The sequence below is a fragment of the Otolemur garnettii genome, unplaced genomic scaffold, assembly GCF_000181295.1.
Source record: "Otolemur garnettii isolate 467f Iridium unplaced genomic scaffold, OtoGar3 scaffold00011, whole genome shotgun sequence".
In the NCBI taxonomy this organism is placed as follows: Eukaryota; Metazoa; Chordata; class Mammalia; order Primates; family Galagidae; genus Otolemur; species Otolemur garnettii.
In genome coordinates, this window is record NW_003852406.1 from 27,397,857 (window position 1) to 27,415,074 (window position 17,218).

Genomic DNA, 17,218 nt, shown 5'->3' on the forward strand with positions numbered 1-17,218 from the left:
TGACACCACAGCACTCTACCCAGGGTGACAGCTTGAGACTCTGTCTCAAAAAAAAAAAAAAAAATGATAGGTGCTTGACTCAAAAAATCCTCCCCTCTTAGCTCTTTCCCTACCACTTCTGAGTTATACAGGAGTACAGGCTTGGATGCAAGATTCAGCTTCACCTATCACCTATCACCACAGACAAGAAAGACATTGCTATTGCAGGTATAACAGAAATTACTTCTTTGTGAGACAGAGTTCCACTCTGACGCTCTGGGTAGAGTGCCATGGCTTCCTCATAGCTCACAGCAAATTCAAACTCTTGGGCTAGAGTAATCCTTTTGCCTCAGGCTCCCAAGTAGCTGGGACTACAGGTGTGTACCACTACACCTGGCTAGTTTTTCTATTTTTAGTAGAGACAGAGTCTCACTCTTGCTCAGGCTGGTTTCGAACTCCTAAGCTCAGGCAATCCACCTGCCTTAGACCTCATTGTGCTAGGATTACAGGCATGAGCCAGTGCCCCCCGCCTGACAGAAGTTAATTCTACTTTACAAGAGGTACTAAAGAACACACTTATCCACAACAGCCTACCATGTACAACTCATAAAGCTGCCAAAAATCTTAGAAAAGCTCCAAACCCATCTTTGTGCTTATATTCAACTGTGATGAGACTATCTATGTCAAGCTGGCAGAGGCCCTTTGTGCTGAACACCAAGTCAGCCTAATTAAGGTTGATGACACTGAGAAAATAGGAAAACAGACTGGGCATGGTGGCTCACACCTGTTATCCTAGCACTCTGGGAGGCCGAGGCTTAGGCTGGTCTTGAGCTGAAAAGTTCAAGACCAGCCTAAGCAAAAGTGAGACCCCCGTCTCTACTAAAAATAGAAAAAAACTGAGGCAAGAAGATCCCCTGAGGCCAAGAGTTGGAGGTTGCTGTGAGTTATGACGCCATGGCACTCTACCCAAGGTGACAACTTGAGACTCTGTCTCAAAAAAACAAACAAACAGAAAAAGTAGAGAATGGGATGGCCTCCGTAAAACTGATTTTATGAGGAAAAACCTCATAAAAGGTTAGTTGCAGTTATATAGTAGGTAAGGACTACAGCAAAAACTCTTAGTCCAGGGGGCACCCTTAGCTCAATAGTTAGGGCACCAGCCACATGCTCTGGGACTGGTGAGTTTGATCCCAGCCTGGGGCCTGCTTAAAAACAAAAAAAAAAATAGCCAGGTGTTGTGGTAGGTGACTGTAGTCCCAGCCACCAGGGAAGCTGAGGCAAGAGAATTGCTTGAGCCCAAGAATTTGAGGTTGCTGTGAGCTATGATGCCAGGGCACTCTTCCAAGGGTAATAAAGTGAGACTATCTCAATTAAAAAATAGTAATAATAAAACTCTTAGTCCAAACATGTCATGGATAAATATTTCAAACCCAGGAAATGACCAAATAAAAAACTAAGAAAGAAAGGAGAAGACAAAGGAAAAATTCTCTCTTATATTTCTGGAGGACTATCTTTTCTTTGACAGGATTCAATCACTGCATAATTAGCAAGTCTAACCAGTACTTTCTCCTTTTTTTTTTTGAGACAGAGTCTCAAGCTGTTGCCCTGGGTAAAGTGCTCACAGCAACCTCAAACTCTTAAACTTAAGTGATTCTCTTGCTTCAGCCTCCCACATAGCTGGGACTATAGGCACCTGCCACAACACCCAGCTATTTTTTTTTTGTTGTTGCAGGTGTCACTGTTGTTTTAGCTGGCCCAGGCCAGGTTTGAACCCACCAGCTTCGGTGTATGGGGCTGGCACCCTACCCACTGAACTACGGGTGCCATTACCAGTGCCATCTCCTTAAAAGCCTAGAGAAATAAGGGGTGCCTATGTCTCAGTGAGTAGGGTGCCGGCCCCATATACTTAGGGTGGAAGGTTCAAACCCGGCCCTGGCCAAACTGCAACAAAAAATAGCCGGGCGTTGTGGTAGACACCTGTGGTCCCAGCTACCTGGGAGGCTGAGGCAAGAGAATCCCTAAGCCCAAGAGCTGGAGGTTGCTGTGAGCTGTGACACCACGGCATTCTACCGAGGGTGACAAAGTGAGACTCTATCTCTTAAAAAAAAAAAGCCTAGAGAAAGGAGCATTCTGAGACCCACTAGAGACAGCCCTTAGCCTCCATGCCATACCCTATACCTGCCAAAAATTTTCCTGATAGTTCTTTTGTTTCTTTGTAAGGTCTCAAAAAGACTCCTTATGGAGACAGAAGTACTAGGGCAAAAAAATAAACTTGTGACAATCAGTCCAATTAAGACTGTCCTAAGAATCCAAAGCCCCCTTTCCTTTTTTCTCCCCCAACTTTCATTTTTAACAAGTTCAAACCTATGGAGAAATTTATTTTTTTATTTTTGAGACAAAGTCTCATTATGTTGCCCTCAGTAGAGTGCTGTGACATCACAGCTCACAGCAACCTCAAACTCTTGGGCTTAAGTGATTCCCTTGCCTTAGCCTCCCAAGTAGCTGGGACTATAGGCGCCCACTACAACGCCCAGCTATTTTTTGTTGTACTTGTCATTGTTGGTTAGCTGGCCCAAGTGGGGTTCGAACCTGCCAACTTCAGTGTATGTGGCTGGCACCATAACCACTGTGCTATAGGCACCAAGCCCCTACGGAAGAAGTTTAAAGAGGAGTATAATTCACCCATACATTCTTTAGCTATAAAGCTATCAATTTGCAACTCACTTCTTTCTCTACACACATTTTTCTTTTTTACAGAATTATGTAAAAGAAAGATGTAAACTTAACAATACTGTTTTGTGAACGTAAAAATTTAAGAGGGTAGGTCTCAAGTGTTCTTACAATACAAAAAAAGTTACAGACATAATGACATTTCACTCCTAAATACTTGAGCATGTTATTAGGAAAACACGGATATCCCCCTATAGAATAATACCATTATCACACTAATACAATTAAAGACTGATATGATAGCTAGTACAAATTCTCCAATTTTTTTTTTTTGGAGACAGAGTTTCACTTTGTCACCCAGGGTTAGAGTACCTTGTCATCATAGTTCACAGCAACCTCATACTCTTGGGCTCAAGCAACCTTTTTGCCTCAGCCCCCCAAGTACCTGGGACTACAGGCACCCACCATAATACCTGGCTATTTTTTCTATTTTTAGTAGAGACAGGGCCTCACTCTTGCTCAGACTGGTCTTCAACTCCTGAGCTCAAGCAATCCACTGCCTAGGTCCTCCAGAGGTTACAATCACCTCACCCTGCCACCAATTTTATTTTTAATTTAATAGAGACTGTTGACTAGGCATGGTGGCTCACATCTATAATCTTACCACTCTGCAAGGCCGAGACGAGTAGATTACCTGAGCTCGGGAGTTCAAGACCAGCCTGAGCAAAAGCTAGACCTCATCTCTACTCAAACTAGAAAATCTAGTTGGGAGTTGTGGCATGTGCCTGTAGTTCTAGTTACTGAGGAGGCTGAGGCAAAAGGATTGCTTGAACCTAAGAGGTTGAGATTGCCATGAGCTATGATGCTATATTCTGTCATAAAAAAAAAAAAACAGGGCCAGGCGCACTAGCTCATGCCTGTAATCCTAGCACTCTGGGAGGCCAAGGCAGGTGGATCACTGGAGCTCATGAGTTCAAGACCAACCTGAGAAAGAGCGAGACACAGTCTCTAAAAAATAGCCGGGCGTCGTGGCAGCCAGCTATAGTTCCAGCTACTCAAGAGGCTGAGGCAAGAGAATCACTTGAGCCCAAGAGTTTGAGATTGCTGTGAGGTATAATGCCATGGCACTCTACCAGGGGCAAGAAAGTTAAGACTCAGTCTCAAAAAAAAAAAAAAAAAAACAATTTAGTAAAGACTGTGTTTCCCTATGTTGCTCAGGCAGGTCTTAGAGTCCTGGCCTCAAGCAATTCTTCCGACCTCAGCCTCCCAAAGTGCTGGAATTATTACCCCTGATAGATACTGGGTGCTTTCAGTAGATGACATTATTAGTCATCTAAATTACCTTGGCCTCTCAAAGTGCTGGCATGAGCCACCATGTCCAGCCCTCTCACTGTCCTAACAGTTTATCTATAATAGTTTTTTTTCTAAAATTGAGGATTTAATCACAGATTACACAATGTCTTTGGTTATCTCTTGGTCTCTTTTACTCTAGAACAGTTTTACCTTTTTTTTTTTTCATGACAGTAACTTTGAAGAGTCTGAGCCAGTTTTCTTATAGTATGTCCCATAATGTGGATTTGTTGGGTTTGTTTCTCATGATGAGGTTTATATTTGAAAACTGTCAACATACAATATAGGTGATGTACATCACATCAGAAAACATATACAAGCTAGGCACCTGTGGCTCAAGCAGCTAAGGTGCCAGCCATATGTGCCGGCGGGTTCGAATCCAGCCCAGCACCACCAAACAACAATGATGGCTGCAACCAAAAAATAGCCAGGTGTTGTACTCCCAGCTACTTAGGAGGCTGAGGCAAGAGAATCACTGGAGCCCAGGAGTTGTAGGTTGCTGTGAGCTGTGATGCCACAGCACTCTATCTACGGTGACAGCTTGAGGCTCTGTCTCAAAAAAAAAAGAGAGAAAGCATATACAGGCTCAGCGCCCGTAACTCAGTACGTGGGGCACTGGTTACCTACACCAAAGCTGGTAGGTTCGAGCCCGGCCCAGGGCCTGCTAAACAACAATGACAACTGCAACCAAAAATAGCTGGGCGTAGTGGCAGGCACCTATAGTTCCAGCTACCTGGGAGGCTGAGGCAAAAGAATTGCTTAAGCCCAAGAGTTTGAGATTGGTGTCAGCAGTAATGCCATGGCCCTCCACTGAGGGCAACATAGTGAGACTCTGCCTCAAAAAAAAAACCAAAACCAACAACAAAAAAGAAAGCATACAATGTCCAGTTGTCCCTTACTGGTGATGCTACGTTTGATTACTTCACTTGGTTAAGGAGGTATCCACCAAATCTCTTGCTGGTCATGTTCTGCAATTGTCAAAGTCCCTTAAGGCCTTAAGCCCGTATGGTGACCTGTTTTGTTTTGTTTTCTTGTGTAGTGATTTTCTCCCACCCTCTCTAAAGCAGACATGGTATTCTTGACATATACAGAAGTCAGGTCAGAAGTACTAGACCCATAGGAGTGTTTATAAATGCTTCATTTGAAATCTTCCTAAGGTGTAGTACTTCACTGCCAGACACAGCAAAGAATATTTGTATGAGTGCTCTATGATGGTATAGGGACCGGACCAACAAAGACCTGTTAGGACAGCAAGATCACTGATTTCTGCATTGTATTCAAACTCTAGGGTACCCCGCTGCCATTCACAGCCTCTCACTTGCCACGAGCATATCATTGGCTGGTGAATCCTGCTACCCTATCCTCTTGGATTGGCAATATTAAGATGCAGCCCCAAACCTTGCAGGCAGTAGTGCTATGTGTTTTAATCTCCAGTTTATCTCTATGCAGTGAGTTTTCAGGCATACCTGGTACCAAAACCCTATACCTCTCATCTGCCTTTATCAACTGCCACCAATATTTATGAAAGGTCAGGATTTAATCAATATCAATTGAAGTTACCAGTTCATCTAAAAATTATGCCATCATCTGACAAAAGGAATCCCAGCAATATGGCATAAAACCAAAGTGTAAGGGCCAGAGCAGCTTACCTTGTGTACCAATATAAGCATTCTTCTGCTTATAGCCATCCATGAAACTGGCATTGATGTAATCTGTCTAAGGATAAAAAGGAGACATCATTTCAGTTGCATGGAATACATACCACCTGAGCCATTATATGCTGTACTGGATAAGTACAACTGAAGGTGTGAATACTGCCTTGTCAAGCAGAAAGTGAGGAGTAAAAAGGCCAATTCAAAACCTCACAAATGGTGCTGGGACAACTGGATATCTAAATGCAAAAAAAAAAAAAATCCAGTTAACCCTTACTTATATAATACAGGAAAATTAACTCAAAATGGATCATAGACCTAATGTAAGAGATTAAAACTATAAAACTCTAAGACAAAAATAAAAGAGTTATGGCTCAGTACCCATAGCTCAGTGGTTAGGGTGCCGGCCACATGTACCAGGGCTGGTGGGTTAGAACCTGGCCAGGGCCTGCTAAACAATAATGACAACTACAATAAAAAAAAAAAAAAATAGCCAGGCATCGTGGTGGGTGCTTGTGGCCCCAGCTACTTAGAAGGCTGAGGCAAGAGAATCGCCTAAGCCCAGGAGTTGGAGGTTGCTGTGAGCTATGATGCCACAGCACTCTACCAAGGGTGATAAAGTAAGACTCTGTCTCTAAAAAAAGATAAAAAATAAATAAAATAAAATAAAATTACAGTCACAAATCAATCAATTCATTGATAAACCTGAAACTTCCAAATAACAGTATATTATATATTTGAAAACTGCTAAACAAGTGTCTTTTAGGGCCGGGAGCAGCGGCTCACACCTGTAATCCTAGCACTCTGGGAAGCTGAGGCAGGTAGATTGCCTGAGCTCAGAGTTTAACACCAGCCTGAGTCAGAGCAAGACTTCATCTCTAAAAATACCCAGCTATTGTGGTGGGTACCTGTAGTCCTAGCTACTTGGGAAGCTGAGGCAAAAGAATCACTCTTAAGCCCAAGAGTTAGAGGTTGCTGCGAGCTGTGACGCCACGGCACCTACTGAGGGTGACAAAGTGAGACTCTGTCACCAAAAAAAAGAAATGTATTTTAAGTGTTTTCATTGCACAAAAAAAATGTGAGGTAATACATTTAGCTTGATTTAGCCAATGTATACATATTTCAAAACATTATGTTGTGTACTATAAATACATAAATTTTTGTCAAACCTATATGGCCCACACTTATAACCCCAGCACTTTGGGAGCCCAAGGCAGGAGGATCACTTGAGGCCAGGAATTTAAGACCAGTCTGGACAACACAGTGAGACCCTATCTCTAAAAAAAAAAAAAAAATTTTTTTAAGAGTCTCAAGCTGGGCTCAGCGCCTGTGGCTCAAGTGGCTAAGGCGCCAGCCACATGCACCTAAGGTGGCAGGTTCGAATCCAGCCCGGACCTGCCAAACAACAATGACGGCTGCAAACAAAAATGGCCAGGCGTTGTGGAGGGCGCCTGTGGTCCCAGCTACTTGGGAGGCTGAGGCAAGAGACTCGCTTGAGCCCAGGAGTTGGAGGTTGCTGTGAGCTGTGATGCCACGGCATTCTACCCAAGAGGATACCTTGAGGCTCTGTCTCAAAAAAAAAAAAAAAAAAAGAGTCTCAAGCTGTTGCCCTGGGTAGAGTGCTGTAACTTCACAGCTCATAGCAACCTCCAACTCTTTGCCTCAAGTGATGCTTTTGCCTCAGTTTTTCAATTTTTAGTGGAGATGGAGTCTTGCTTTTGCTTAGGCCAGTCTCAAACCTGTGAGCTCAAGCAATCCACCGGCCTTGGCCTCCCAGAATGCTAGGATTTTAGGAATGAACCGTAAAAAAAAAAAAAAAATGTATTAAGCTTAGCCAGGGATGCTAGTGCACATCTTTAGTCCTAGGCTGAGGAGGGAGGATTGCTCTTAAGCCCAGGAGCTAGTTGGAGGCTTCAGTAAGCTATGATAGCACCAATTCACTCTAAAGTAGATGATAGAGTTAGATCTTGTCTCAAAAAAATAATTTTGCTTTCTATTCATGCCCCCCCAAAATAAATAAATAAAATAATGTCAAACAAAATTAAAATGTTTATAGTAATGAAACAGTAATGTTCATATAGTAATGAAAGAGACTAAAAATCAGGCAGTGATCTTCAGATTAACCAAAGGATAAAGAGAATGGTCACCTGGTGCACTAAGACTAACTCATTCACAAATATTCCTGAGTATCTGATATGTGCCAGGTGTCACTCTAGGTATTAAGAACAGAGGAGGCAACAAAACAGACAAATACAGTTATCTCTGAATCCATAGCCACAACCATTGTACTCCCCTCCTTCAGAATAAACACTATGACAACCTCAGCAGTACTAATAAATTTACTCTCAAGTTTGCCAGACTTTTAGAAATGCTCCTGCAGGAAAACCCTCTACAAGAGTACTGGACAGGGCTGTAAATTCAGTTTATATACTTAAAATGGTAGGGTCAAGAAAGATTAAAACCATGATTCTCAGGACCTGACCTGAGCATGTGTGCCCAAATACAAGGCAATGATGTTTCCAAAATTTATCCCGTAGAAAAAGAGGGAAGAAAGCTGATATGACAAGTCCTTATAACGGGTGTCATGTTAAAGAGGCATTTTTAAAATCCCTTTAGTGTTTAAATACCTATACTCTGACAAGCAACCTCAATCAATGCTTTTTTTTTTTAATGTTTACAGAGATCACCAGACAAAATTCTTATATCAGAAAGGGAAAAAAGAACTATAATACTTATTCGGTCTTTCAAATTATATTAATGAGGATTTTAAAACAGATTAAGTAAATCACATTATACAGGATGCACGAGGTGCAGGGTGGATGAAAAGAAAAACCTGTCCTAATGTTATCATAATAGATTTTTTTGGTTTAGGAAAAACTTTCCAATGACACAAACACATACCTACAAGGAAATAAAGAGGCTGTGCTCTGAAAAATCATGTTAGATTGACTCAAAAAGTGGCTCAAATGAGGACAAAGATACCAAGGTTAAAGTATATGTGAAGAGTTTGAATAAGTTTTTTGTTTTATTTTTCAAAGATAGGGCCTTGCTCAGTCACCTACACGGAAGGGCGGTGGCATGATCATGCACCAGCAATTCTGCTGCCTCAGTCTCCACCAATTCTTCTTATTTTTGGTAGAGGGAAGCTCTCATTATGTTACCCAGGCTGGTCTTGAACTCCTGGCCTCAATCAATCCTCCTGCCTCAGCCTCCCAAAGTGCTGGAATTAAAGGCGTGGGCCACCTCTCCCAGCCTGTGATTAGTAACATGTACAGATATCAAATTAACACATTAAATAGTAAAGTAATTTGACCATTTTATCTCAATCTCTAGACATTTGTGTATAAACTATCCCAAATTTTTCAGATCTAGATGGAAAAATCAGAGGTCACTTATAATCAAAGTTGCCTTGCATCAGTACAAAATATACTGCCCAACAGAATTGGACTATACGACCATGACTTTACAACTAAGGAGTAAAAGGAAAAATACTTAGACATTTATCAAGAATGTGCACAATCGGGCTGGGTGCAGTGGCTCACGCCTGTAATCCTAGCACCTCAAGGCCAACATGGGTGGATTGCCTGATGTCATAGTTTCAAGATAAGCCTAAGCCAGAGTGAGAGCTTGTCTCTAAAAATAGCCAGGTGTTGTGGTGGGTGCCTATAGTCCCAGCTACTCAGCAGGCTGAGGCAAGAGAATTGCTTAAGCCCAGGAGTTTGAGGTTGCTATGAGCTATGACACCACAGCACTCTACCAAGGGTAACAAAGTGAGACTCTGTCTCAAAAAAAAAAATGAGAAAAAGCAGCTTGGCACCTATAGCACAGTGGTTACAGGACCAGCCACATACACCAAAGTTGGTGGATTTGAACCTGGCCCAGGCCAGCTACCCAATAATGACAACTGCAACAAAAATAGCCGGGCCTTGTGGCGTGGGCCTGTAGTCCCAGCTACTTGGGAGGCTGAGGCAAGAGAATCACTTGAGCCCAAGAGTTGGAGGTTGCTGTGAGCTGTGATGCCATGGCATTATACAGAAGGTGACTTTAAAAAGAAAGAAAAGAAACGAAAAGAAAGAAAGAAAGGAAAGAAAGAAAGAGAGAGAAAGAACTTGTACTATCAAAAAAAAAAAAAAAGAACTTGTACTATCACAGTATTCACTTAAAGAATTTCATTTAATTTCCACTCAGTACCATGAGATAGATATATAGGGACTTGCCTATGATTATAGACTACTATGCAGTAAAATATGAACTCGAATCTTATCTCTCTGGCATTTAGATTCTACTATAGTATTAATAAGTTCTACTTTGGAAGAGGTTCAATTTCCCTAAGTGCTCCTAAAAAGACAGCATTTATCTGTCTACCTGAGTATGGCCACTTCGCTTTGTCAGCTTCACTCTAGTTTGGTCCAGGCAGGGTACATCCCCATAACGGTTCTTCTCTAGGTTTCCTGGAGACCTGAAAGAAATGAAACAAACAAGCTAGAATAAAGAAAAAGTGGTTCAAGAGTTGGTTTTCAAATGCAAGAGAAAAAAGAAAAAGTGGAGGCTGTGTGTGTGTTCAAAGTCTGGCAATGCAAATATGAGTATTAATAACTATTGAGAGTAGGGACAGAAGAGCTTTTCATTCTCTAGTCTACAGTTTTACATTATCTAATATGTTTTATGACAATATGTACTATGTGAAATAAATATATATCTTTTCAAAAGGGGGAGGGAGTTTGAAATGGACTAAGACAGAAATTGTTACTGAAAAGAGGCGCAGTTGTAACAAATCCTAAAAATGTGGAATTGGCTTTAGAACTGGGTCATGGGAAGAGGCTCAAAGAATCTGGAGATTCATGCTATCAAAGAGCCTACATTGCTGTGAACAGAGAATAAATAGCAATTCTGATAAGCGCTCAGAAAAGAAGAGCTATGAAGAAAGCCTCAATTTTCTTAGAGATTACCTAAGTGATCAGGATCAGAGTATTGGTAGAAATAAGGATGGTATAGGACATTCTTGGGTTGGGTGCAGTGGCTCACACCTGTAATCCTAGCACTCTAGGCAGCTAGGTGGTAGGCAGGTGAGTGGATTGCCCTGAGCTCACAGGTTCAAGACCAAACACAAGACCCCTTCTCTAAAAATAGCCAGGCGTTGTGGAAGATGCCTGTAGTCCCAGCTACTTGGTTCCTGTGAGCTGGGATGCCACGCCACTCTACCAAGGGTGACAAAGTGACACTGTCTCAAAAAAATTTTAAAAAAAAGGACATTCTGATGAGATCTCAGACAAAAAAGAAGAATACGTTTACAAAAAAAAGAGGGAATGAGAGAAAGAGAAATAGGGTATACCCCAAAAATATCTGGGCAGATAAAATTTTCTACTATTCATTTATGAAAAGATGTTCAAATCAAATCTCTCTCTTTTTTTTTTGTTGAGACAGAGTCTCACTGTCACCCTCAGTCGAGTGCTGTGACGTCACAGCTCATAGCAACCTTAAACCTTTGGGCTTAGGTGATCCTCTCGTCTCAGCCTCCCAAGTAGCTGGGACTATAGGTGCCTGCCACAACACCCAGCTATTTTTTGTTGCAGTTGTCAGTGTTGTTTAGCTGGCCTGGGCTGGGTTGAAACCCACCACCCTCAGTGTATGTGGCTGGTGCCATAACCACTGTGCTACAGGTGCCGAGCCCAAACCAAATCTCTTAAATTCCAGTTTAATATGGTAGGCTAAAGATTCATGTCAACTCCGCCCCATCTACCAAGCAGCCTCACTGAAATGATAATAAAGGAACTCTTTGGTATAAATCCAAACAGTGGCAATACAGACAGTGCAAAGAGATTTCAACCTATTTTGGCAGAGAGAAAGCACATAGGAAGATTTGGGGGGATTGGGCCAAATGTAGGAGGCTAGGACCTAAGAAGTTACTGAAAGACAAAATGACTCATCTTCAGAACTCTTATGCCCTGAAGACAAAAGAAGGCACAAAGCTAAAAGGAAAATAAGAAATACAAGAAAATCCCTGTCCCATTCTCCCTGCCCTTTGCTATATTCATCAACAAGTGTGGATCCCATCAGGCAAGAGACAGGAGAACTCTCCTCGTGAAAAAATAAATAGCACCAGGTAAAAGAATTCTGTTATTTGGCATACACTAATAACAAGTTAGCTATCTGATCATTTTAATTTGGAAAAACAATTTAGACATAGTTTTTTTTTTTTTTTTTTTTGCAGTATTTGGCCAGGGCTGGGTTTGAACCTGCCACCTCCAGTATATGGGGCTAGTGCCCTACTCCTTTGAGACACAGGAGCCACCCAACTTAGTCTTAATAATATAAACAGTGACTAAGGATTTGATAAAAACAGTGATAGGCCAGGCAAGGTGGCTCACTCCTATAATCCTAGCACTCTGGGAGGCCAAAGTGTACAGCTAAGCTTGAGCTCACAAGTTCGAGACCAGACTGAGCAAAAAAGTGAGACCCACTGTCTCTACTAAAAATAGAAAAAAAAAACTGAGGCAAGAGGATTGTTTGGCCTGTGGAAATTGCTATAATGCCACAGCACTCTACCCAGGGCAACAGTTTAAGAATGTGTCTCAAAAAAAGAACAAAACAAAGAAATACCAGGAGAAATAGACACAAGAGTTGAAAACACATGACCACAGTAAAACTGAGGTAAGGCAGAAGACTGCTGTTTATCATTGCTTTTGTTTTTGGTACCTTTTGGATTTGAAAAATTATTTGCATATATTATAGACTGAAAGCAAAAAAATTTAAAGGCCATACATATAAAATAATACCCTATCTTTTTCTTTTTTTGAGGCAGAGTCTTACTTTGTAGCCCTCAGTACAGTGCTCTGGCATCACATCTCACAGCAACCTCAAACTCTTGGGTTCAAGCAATCCCCTTGCCTCAGCCTACCAACGAAGTGCCCACCACAATGCCTGGCTATTTTTAGAGATGGGGTCTCTCTCTGGCTCAGGCTGGTCTTGAACCTGTGAGCTCAGGCAATCCCACCAGCCTCAGCCTCCCAGAGTGCTAGGATTACAGGTGTGAGCCACTGCACCCAGTCCTAAAATAATATTCTATATTGTTCATGGGCACATGTGTATATGTAACAGTATAAATAAAATGAACTACAAAAAAACATACCAGGGCCTGGTGTGGTGGGTCACACCTATAATCCTAGTACTCTGGGAGGCCGAGTTGGTGGATTGACTGAGCTCATGAGTTTGACACCCACCTGAACCAGAGCAAGACCTCATCTCTAAAAATAGCTGGGTCTTGTTGGCAGCCACCTGTAGTCTCAGCTACTTGGGAGACTTGAGACAAGAGGATCACTTGAGCTCAAGAGTTTGAGGTTGCTGTGAGCTGTGATGTCACAGCACTGTACCGATAGTAACAAAGTGAGACTCTGTCTCAAAACAACAACAAAAAAACCATATTCATACTAATAGATACTTGTGGTGAATGAGGAGAACTGACGATGAAGCTTAGAAGGGATTTCAACTTCACAGTTAATTACTAATTTTATATAATAAAAACAAAGTCTTAAAGTGAACATGACACATGAATAAACATCAGTGTCAAGTCTGGTGACAGGAACATAATTGTTTGTCACATCATACTCTGTACCTTTCTGTATCTTAACCCACCCCCTTTATTAGAAAGTCTTCCTCTGTCCCCACAGGTAGAGTGCCATGATATCATAGCTCAAAGCAAGCTCTAACTCTCGGGCTCAAGCGATACTCTTGCCTCAGTTTCCAGAGTAGCTGGGACTATAGGTGCCCACCATGATGCTATGTTAGTTTTTCTATTTTTAGTACACATGGGGGTCTCGTTGTTGCTCAGGCTGGTCTTGAACTACTAAGTTCAGGTGATCCACCCACTTCTGCCTCCCAGAGAAAAATTTCCCTCTTCCCATACAAATATGCCCAGGGGCCAGTTAATTTTTTTTTTTTTTTTTGAGACAGTCTCACTATGTTGCCCTCAGTAGAGTGCTGTGGCATCATAGCTCACAGCAATCTCAAACTCTTGGGCTTAAGAAATTCTCTTGCCTCAGCCTCCCAAGTAGCTGGGACTACAGGTGCCTGCCACAATACCCAGCTATTTTTTGGCTGCAGTTGTCATTGTTGTTCAGCAGGCCCGGGCCAGGCTTGAACCCACCAGCCTCGGTATATGTGGCTGCTGCCCTACTCACTGAGCTGTGGGCACCAAGCCCCAGCTGATTTTTTTTATGAAGTTGCAAAAAACTTTATTTATTTATTTATTCATATGTCGTCATGTTTGCTTCAAGATTTTGTTTTCAGGCTCAGCAGCTAGGGCGCTAGGCACAAACACCAGAGCTGGCGGGTTTGAATCCAGCTGGGGCCTGCCAAACAACAATGACAACTACAATCAAAAAATAGCCAGGCATTGTGGCGGGTGCCTATAGTCCAGCTACTTGGGAGGCTGAGGAAAGAGAATCAGTTAAGCCCAGGAGTTGGAGGTTGCTGTGAGCTACGATGCCACAGCACTCTACCCAAGTGACAGCTTAAGGATTTATCTCAATAAATAAATAAATAAATAAATAAATGCTCTAGGGAGAAAATGCCCAAATCAACAGACTAGCACTTACACAAAGGACAGGAATAGTAAACAGTCCATTCTAAGCCAACCTTTTCTAAGTTTGCATTTTAGGAAAATGTCCCAAAATATGTCTAACAGGGTTCCCATGTTGGCAACAAAAAGACTTCAGAAATGTCAGAACACAGGATGTTGGCAACAAGCACCAAAGTAGAAGGTACCTCTTTCTAGAAGAGAAAAATCATCATTTCAATAAGAGTGATGCTTCTTAACTAAGGACTAGCCTTACCATAGTAAGCCTTTGGTAAGGAAGCAAAGTGTGGAAGGAGCTGTTATAACCAATTGTTGGTCCAAACTCTCCTACTTACATGGAACAGTGGAAAGTGCCAACGGGGTTCTCCCGACGAATGTCTTCATACTCCTCATATATTCCCTGCTTTTGCCTGGTATTAACATGGTCCACCAACTCTTGGATGGTCATAGCATGGGGACCTGGAACATGTACTGAGTCCCAGTCTAAGGCAGGAGGGAGAGAGAACTGGATGATCTCATCGAAGGGATCTGGGTGGCCATTCACCTGGGGTAGAAACTGGAAATTCCAAGTGTCGAGATCAATTTTGATATATCCACCCAGGTTTTCTGGAAGGCACTCCCTGGGCAGGTGCTGGGTAACCTCAGATGTCTTTAATATTTGAATCTGAAAGGCCAGAAAGAACCACATGAGTATATAGTGAGCAAATAATGAATATAAATAATTAATATGCTTATATTAGGTTTGGGAAATGAGATTTGCTTCAGATACTAAGTGTAACTGTAAATGAAATGACAGTCTCACTATGTCGCCCTTGGTAAAGTGCTATGGTGTCATAGCTCACAGCAACCTCAAACTCTTGGGCTTAAATGATGTTTTTGCCTCGGCCTCCCACCTAGCTGGGACTATAAACACCTGCCACAATGCCTGGCTATTTGTTTGTTGGAGCTGTCATTGTTGTTTAGCAGGCCCAGCGGTAGGTTCAAACCCGCCTGCCTGGGTATATGTGACCAGCACCCTAACCAGTAAGCTACAGGCTCCGAGCCTGTTTTTTTTTTTTTTTTTTTTTGAGACATAGAGTCTCACTCTGTTGTTCTCAGTAGAGTACCATGCCATCATAGCTCACAGCAACCTCAAACTCCTGGGCTCAAGCAATTTTCTTACCTGAGCCTCCTGAGTAGCTAGGACTACAAGAGCCCACTACAATGCCTGACTAGTTTTTTTTTTTTTCTTTTTTTTGAGACAGAGTCTTATTATGTGGCCCTCCGTAGAGTGCCATGGCATCACAGCTCATAGCAACCTCAAACTCTTGGGCTTAAGTGATTCTCTTGCCTCAGCCTCCCAAGTAGCTGGGACTTTTTGTTGCATTTGTTATTGTTGTTTAGCTGGCCCAGGCTGGGTTCAAACCCACCAGCCTTGGTATATGGGGCTGATGCCATAACCACTGTGCTATAATCGCCAAAACAACATGACTAGTTTTACTATTTTTGCTAGAAACGGGGTGTCACTCTTGCTCAGGCTGGTCTTGAACTCCTAAGCTCAGGCGATCCACCTGCCTGGACCCTCAGAGTACTTGGTTACAAGCATGAGTCACTGTGCTTGGCAATTAGACTGCATTTTATCTGCCAGGGATTGAAGTCCTATGAATTTGCCAAATAAAAAGTCTGAATTTCCAGAATGTATATCAAATTCACTCTTAGAATCAGGAGGCTATTTATTTATTTTTAGAGACAGAGTCTCACTTTGTTGCCCTCAGTAGAGTGTCATAGCGTCAAGGCTCACAGCAACATCCAGCTCTTGGGCTTAGGCAATTCTCTTGCCTTGGCCTCCGGAGTTGCTGGGGCTACAGGCTCCTGCACAACACCCAGCTATGTTTTTATTGCAGTTTGGTTGGGGCTGGGTTTAGGAGCCTTGTTATTTATCTTCTGAAAGGACACAATAATGAACAAACCTTTATGCTTCCCAGTACTATCTCATGCTCATACTCTCTTTTTGGCCACTAAGAATGCATAGGTGGCGGTTATTTGTTTCAATCTTATACTAAGGCAGCCAATTCTAGGCCTATTAGATACAGTACGGGTGTTCCCAAAGATTAGCCTAGTTGGTTCTCTTGAGACTCTGTAGAATGAGAATGCTGTTTCTCCCAAAAACTTATCTCTCTTCCTATTGCTTCTTCTCGGAATATCCTCTGTTCCTCCTCTGACTCCTTAAGAACCGGTGCGTAGCTCACATCTTCTGTGAAGCCCTTCCTGACTATGCTCCTGTAGGACTAAAGTCCTTTAATATGTTTATCTGTGTTCTCTATCAAGACCATGAGCTTCTCAAGAGTAAAACCTGTATCACTTCATTGTTAATTCTTAGGACGCAGTAACTGTACTGTAAAAGAATATATTTTTAGTTTATACATGCATCTATAATTTATATGATTCAAGTGTAAGAACTACCCTAAGGAGGCCTCTCAAAGAGTTACCTTAGGAAAGATCTTATTTTAGGAAATATGACCCAAGTCATAAAGTTTCCAAGTAGCTTCCACAGAACCAAATGTCTTCACTTCCCTTTGCCAATTTAATTCACGTCAGCTATGAAGACCTGTATTATTATTAATTTAATTTCATATTTCTTGGCACAAAAATTTCTCACAATAGTATTTCAAAAGAAATATCAATTAACCCTGTTATGCCAATGTTTCATATACCCTATCTTTCAAAGGCTGCAATCAGTGACCGAAACCACCATATCTTCTTTCAGTCCTGGAACACTTAGAAGATTATAATAAAATTGAGGCAATTCTGGACAACATTTAAAAAACTGGGCAGCAACAAACTGTTTTAAGAAAAAATGCCAGGCGGCGCCTGCGGCTCAGTGGGAAGAGTAGCGGCCCCATATACCACAAGTGCTGGGTTCAAACCTGGCTCCAGCTAAACTGCAACAAAAAATAGCTGGGCAGGCTTGGCGCCTGTGGCTCAAGCGGCTAAGGCGCCAGCCACATACACC

At 42.2% G+C, this 17,218-nt stretch overlaps 1 protein-coding gene across 1 annotated transcript in view; it reads right to left on the minus strand.

Annotated features, from left to right (window-relative positions):
- Nucleotides 1-17,218, minus strand: part of PTPN9 (protein tyrosine phosphatase, non-receptor type 9) — a 107,312-nt gene that overhangs the window by 8,132 nt on the left and 81,962 nt on the right. The window contains exons 7-9 of the mRNA XM_023510140.1: nucleotides 14,562-14,890; nucleotides 10,017-10,110; nucleotides 5,649-5,715 (exon numbers count right to left, since the gene is read on the minus strand). Coding sequence (XP_023365908.1) covers nucleotides 5,649-5,715; nucleotides 10,017-10,110; nucleotides 14,562-14,890 — 490 coding nt within the window. The remainder of the gene's footprint in view (nucleotides 1-5,648; nucleotides 5,716-10,016; nucleotides 10,111-14,561; nucleotides 14,891-17,218) is intronic.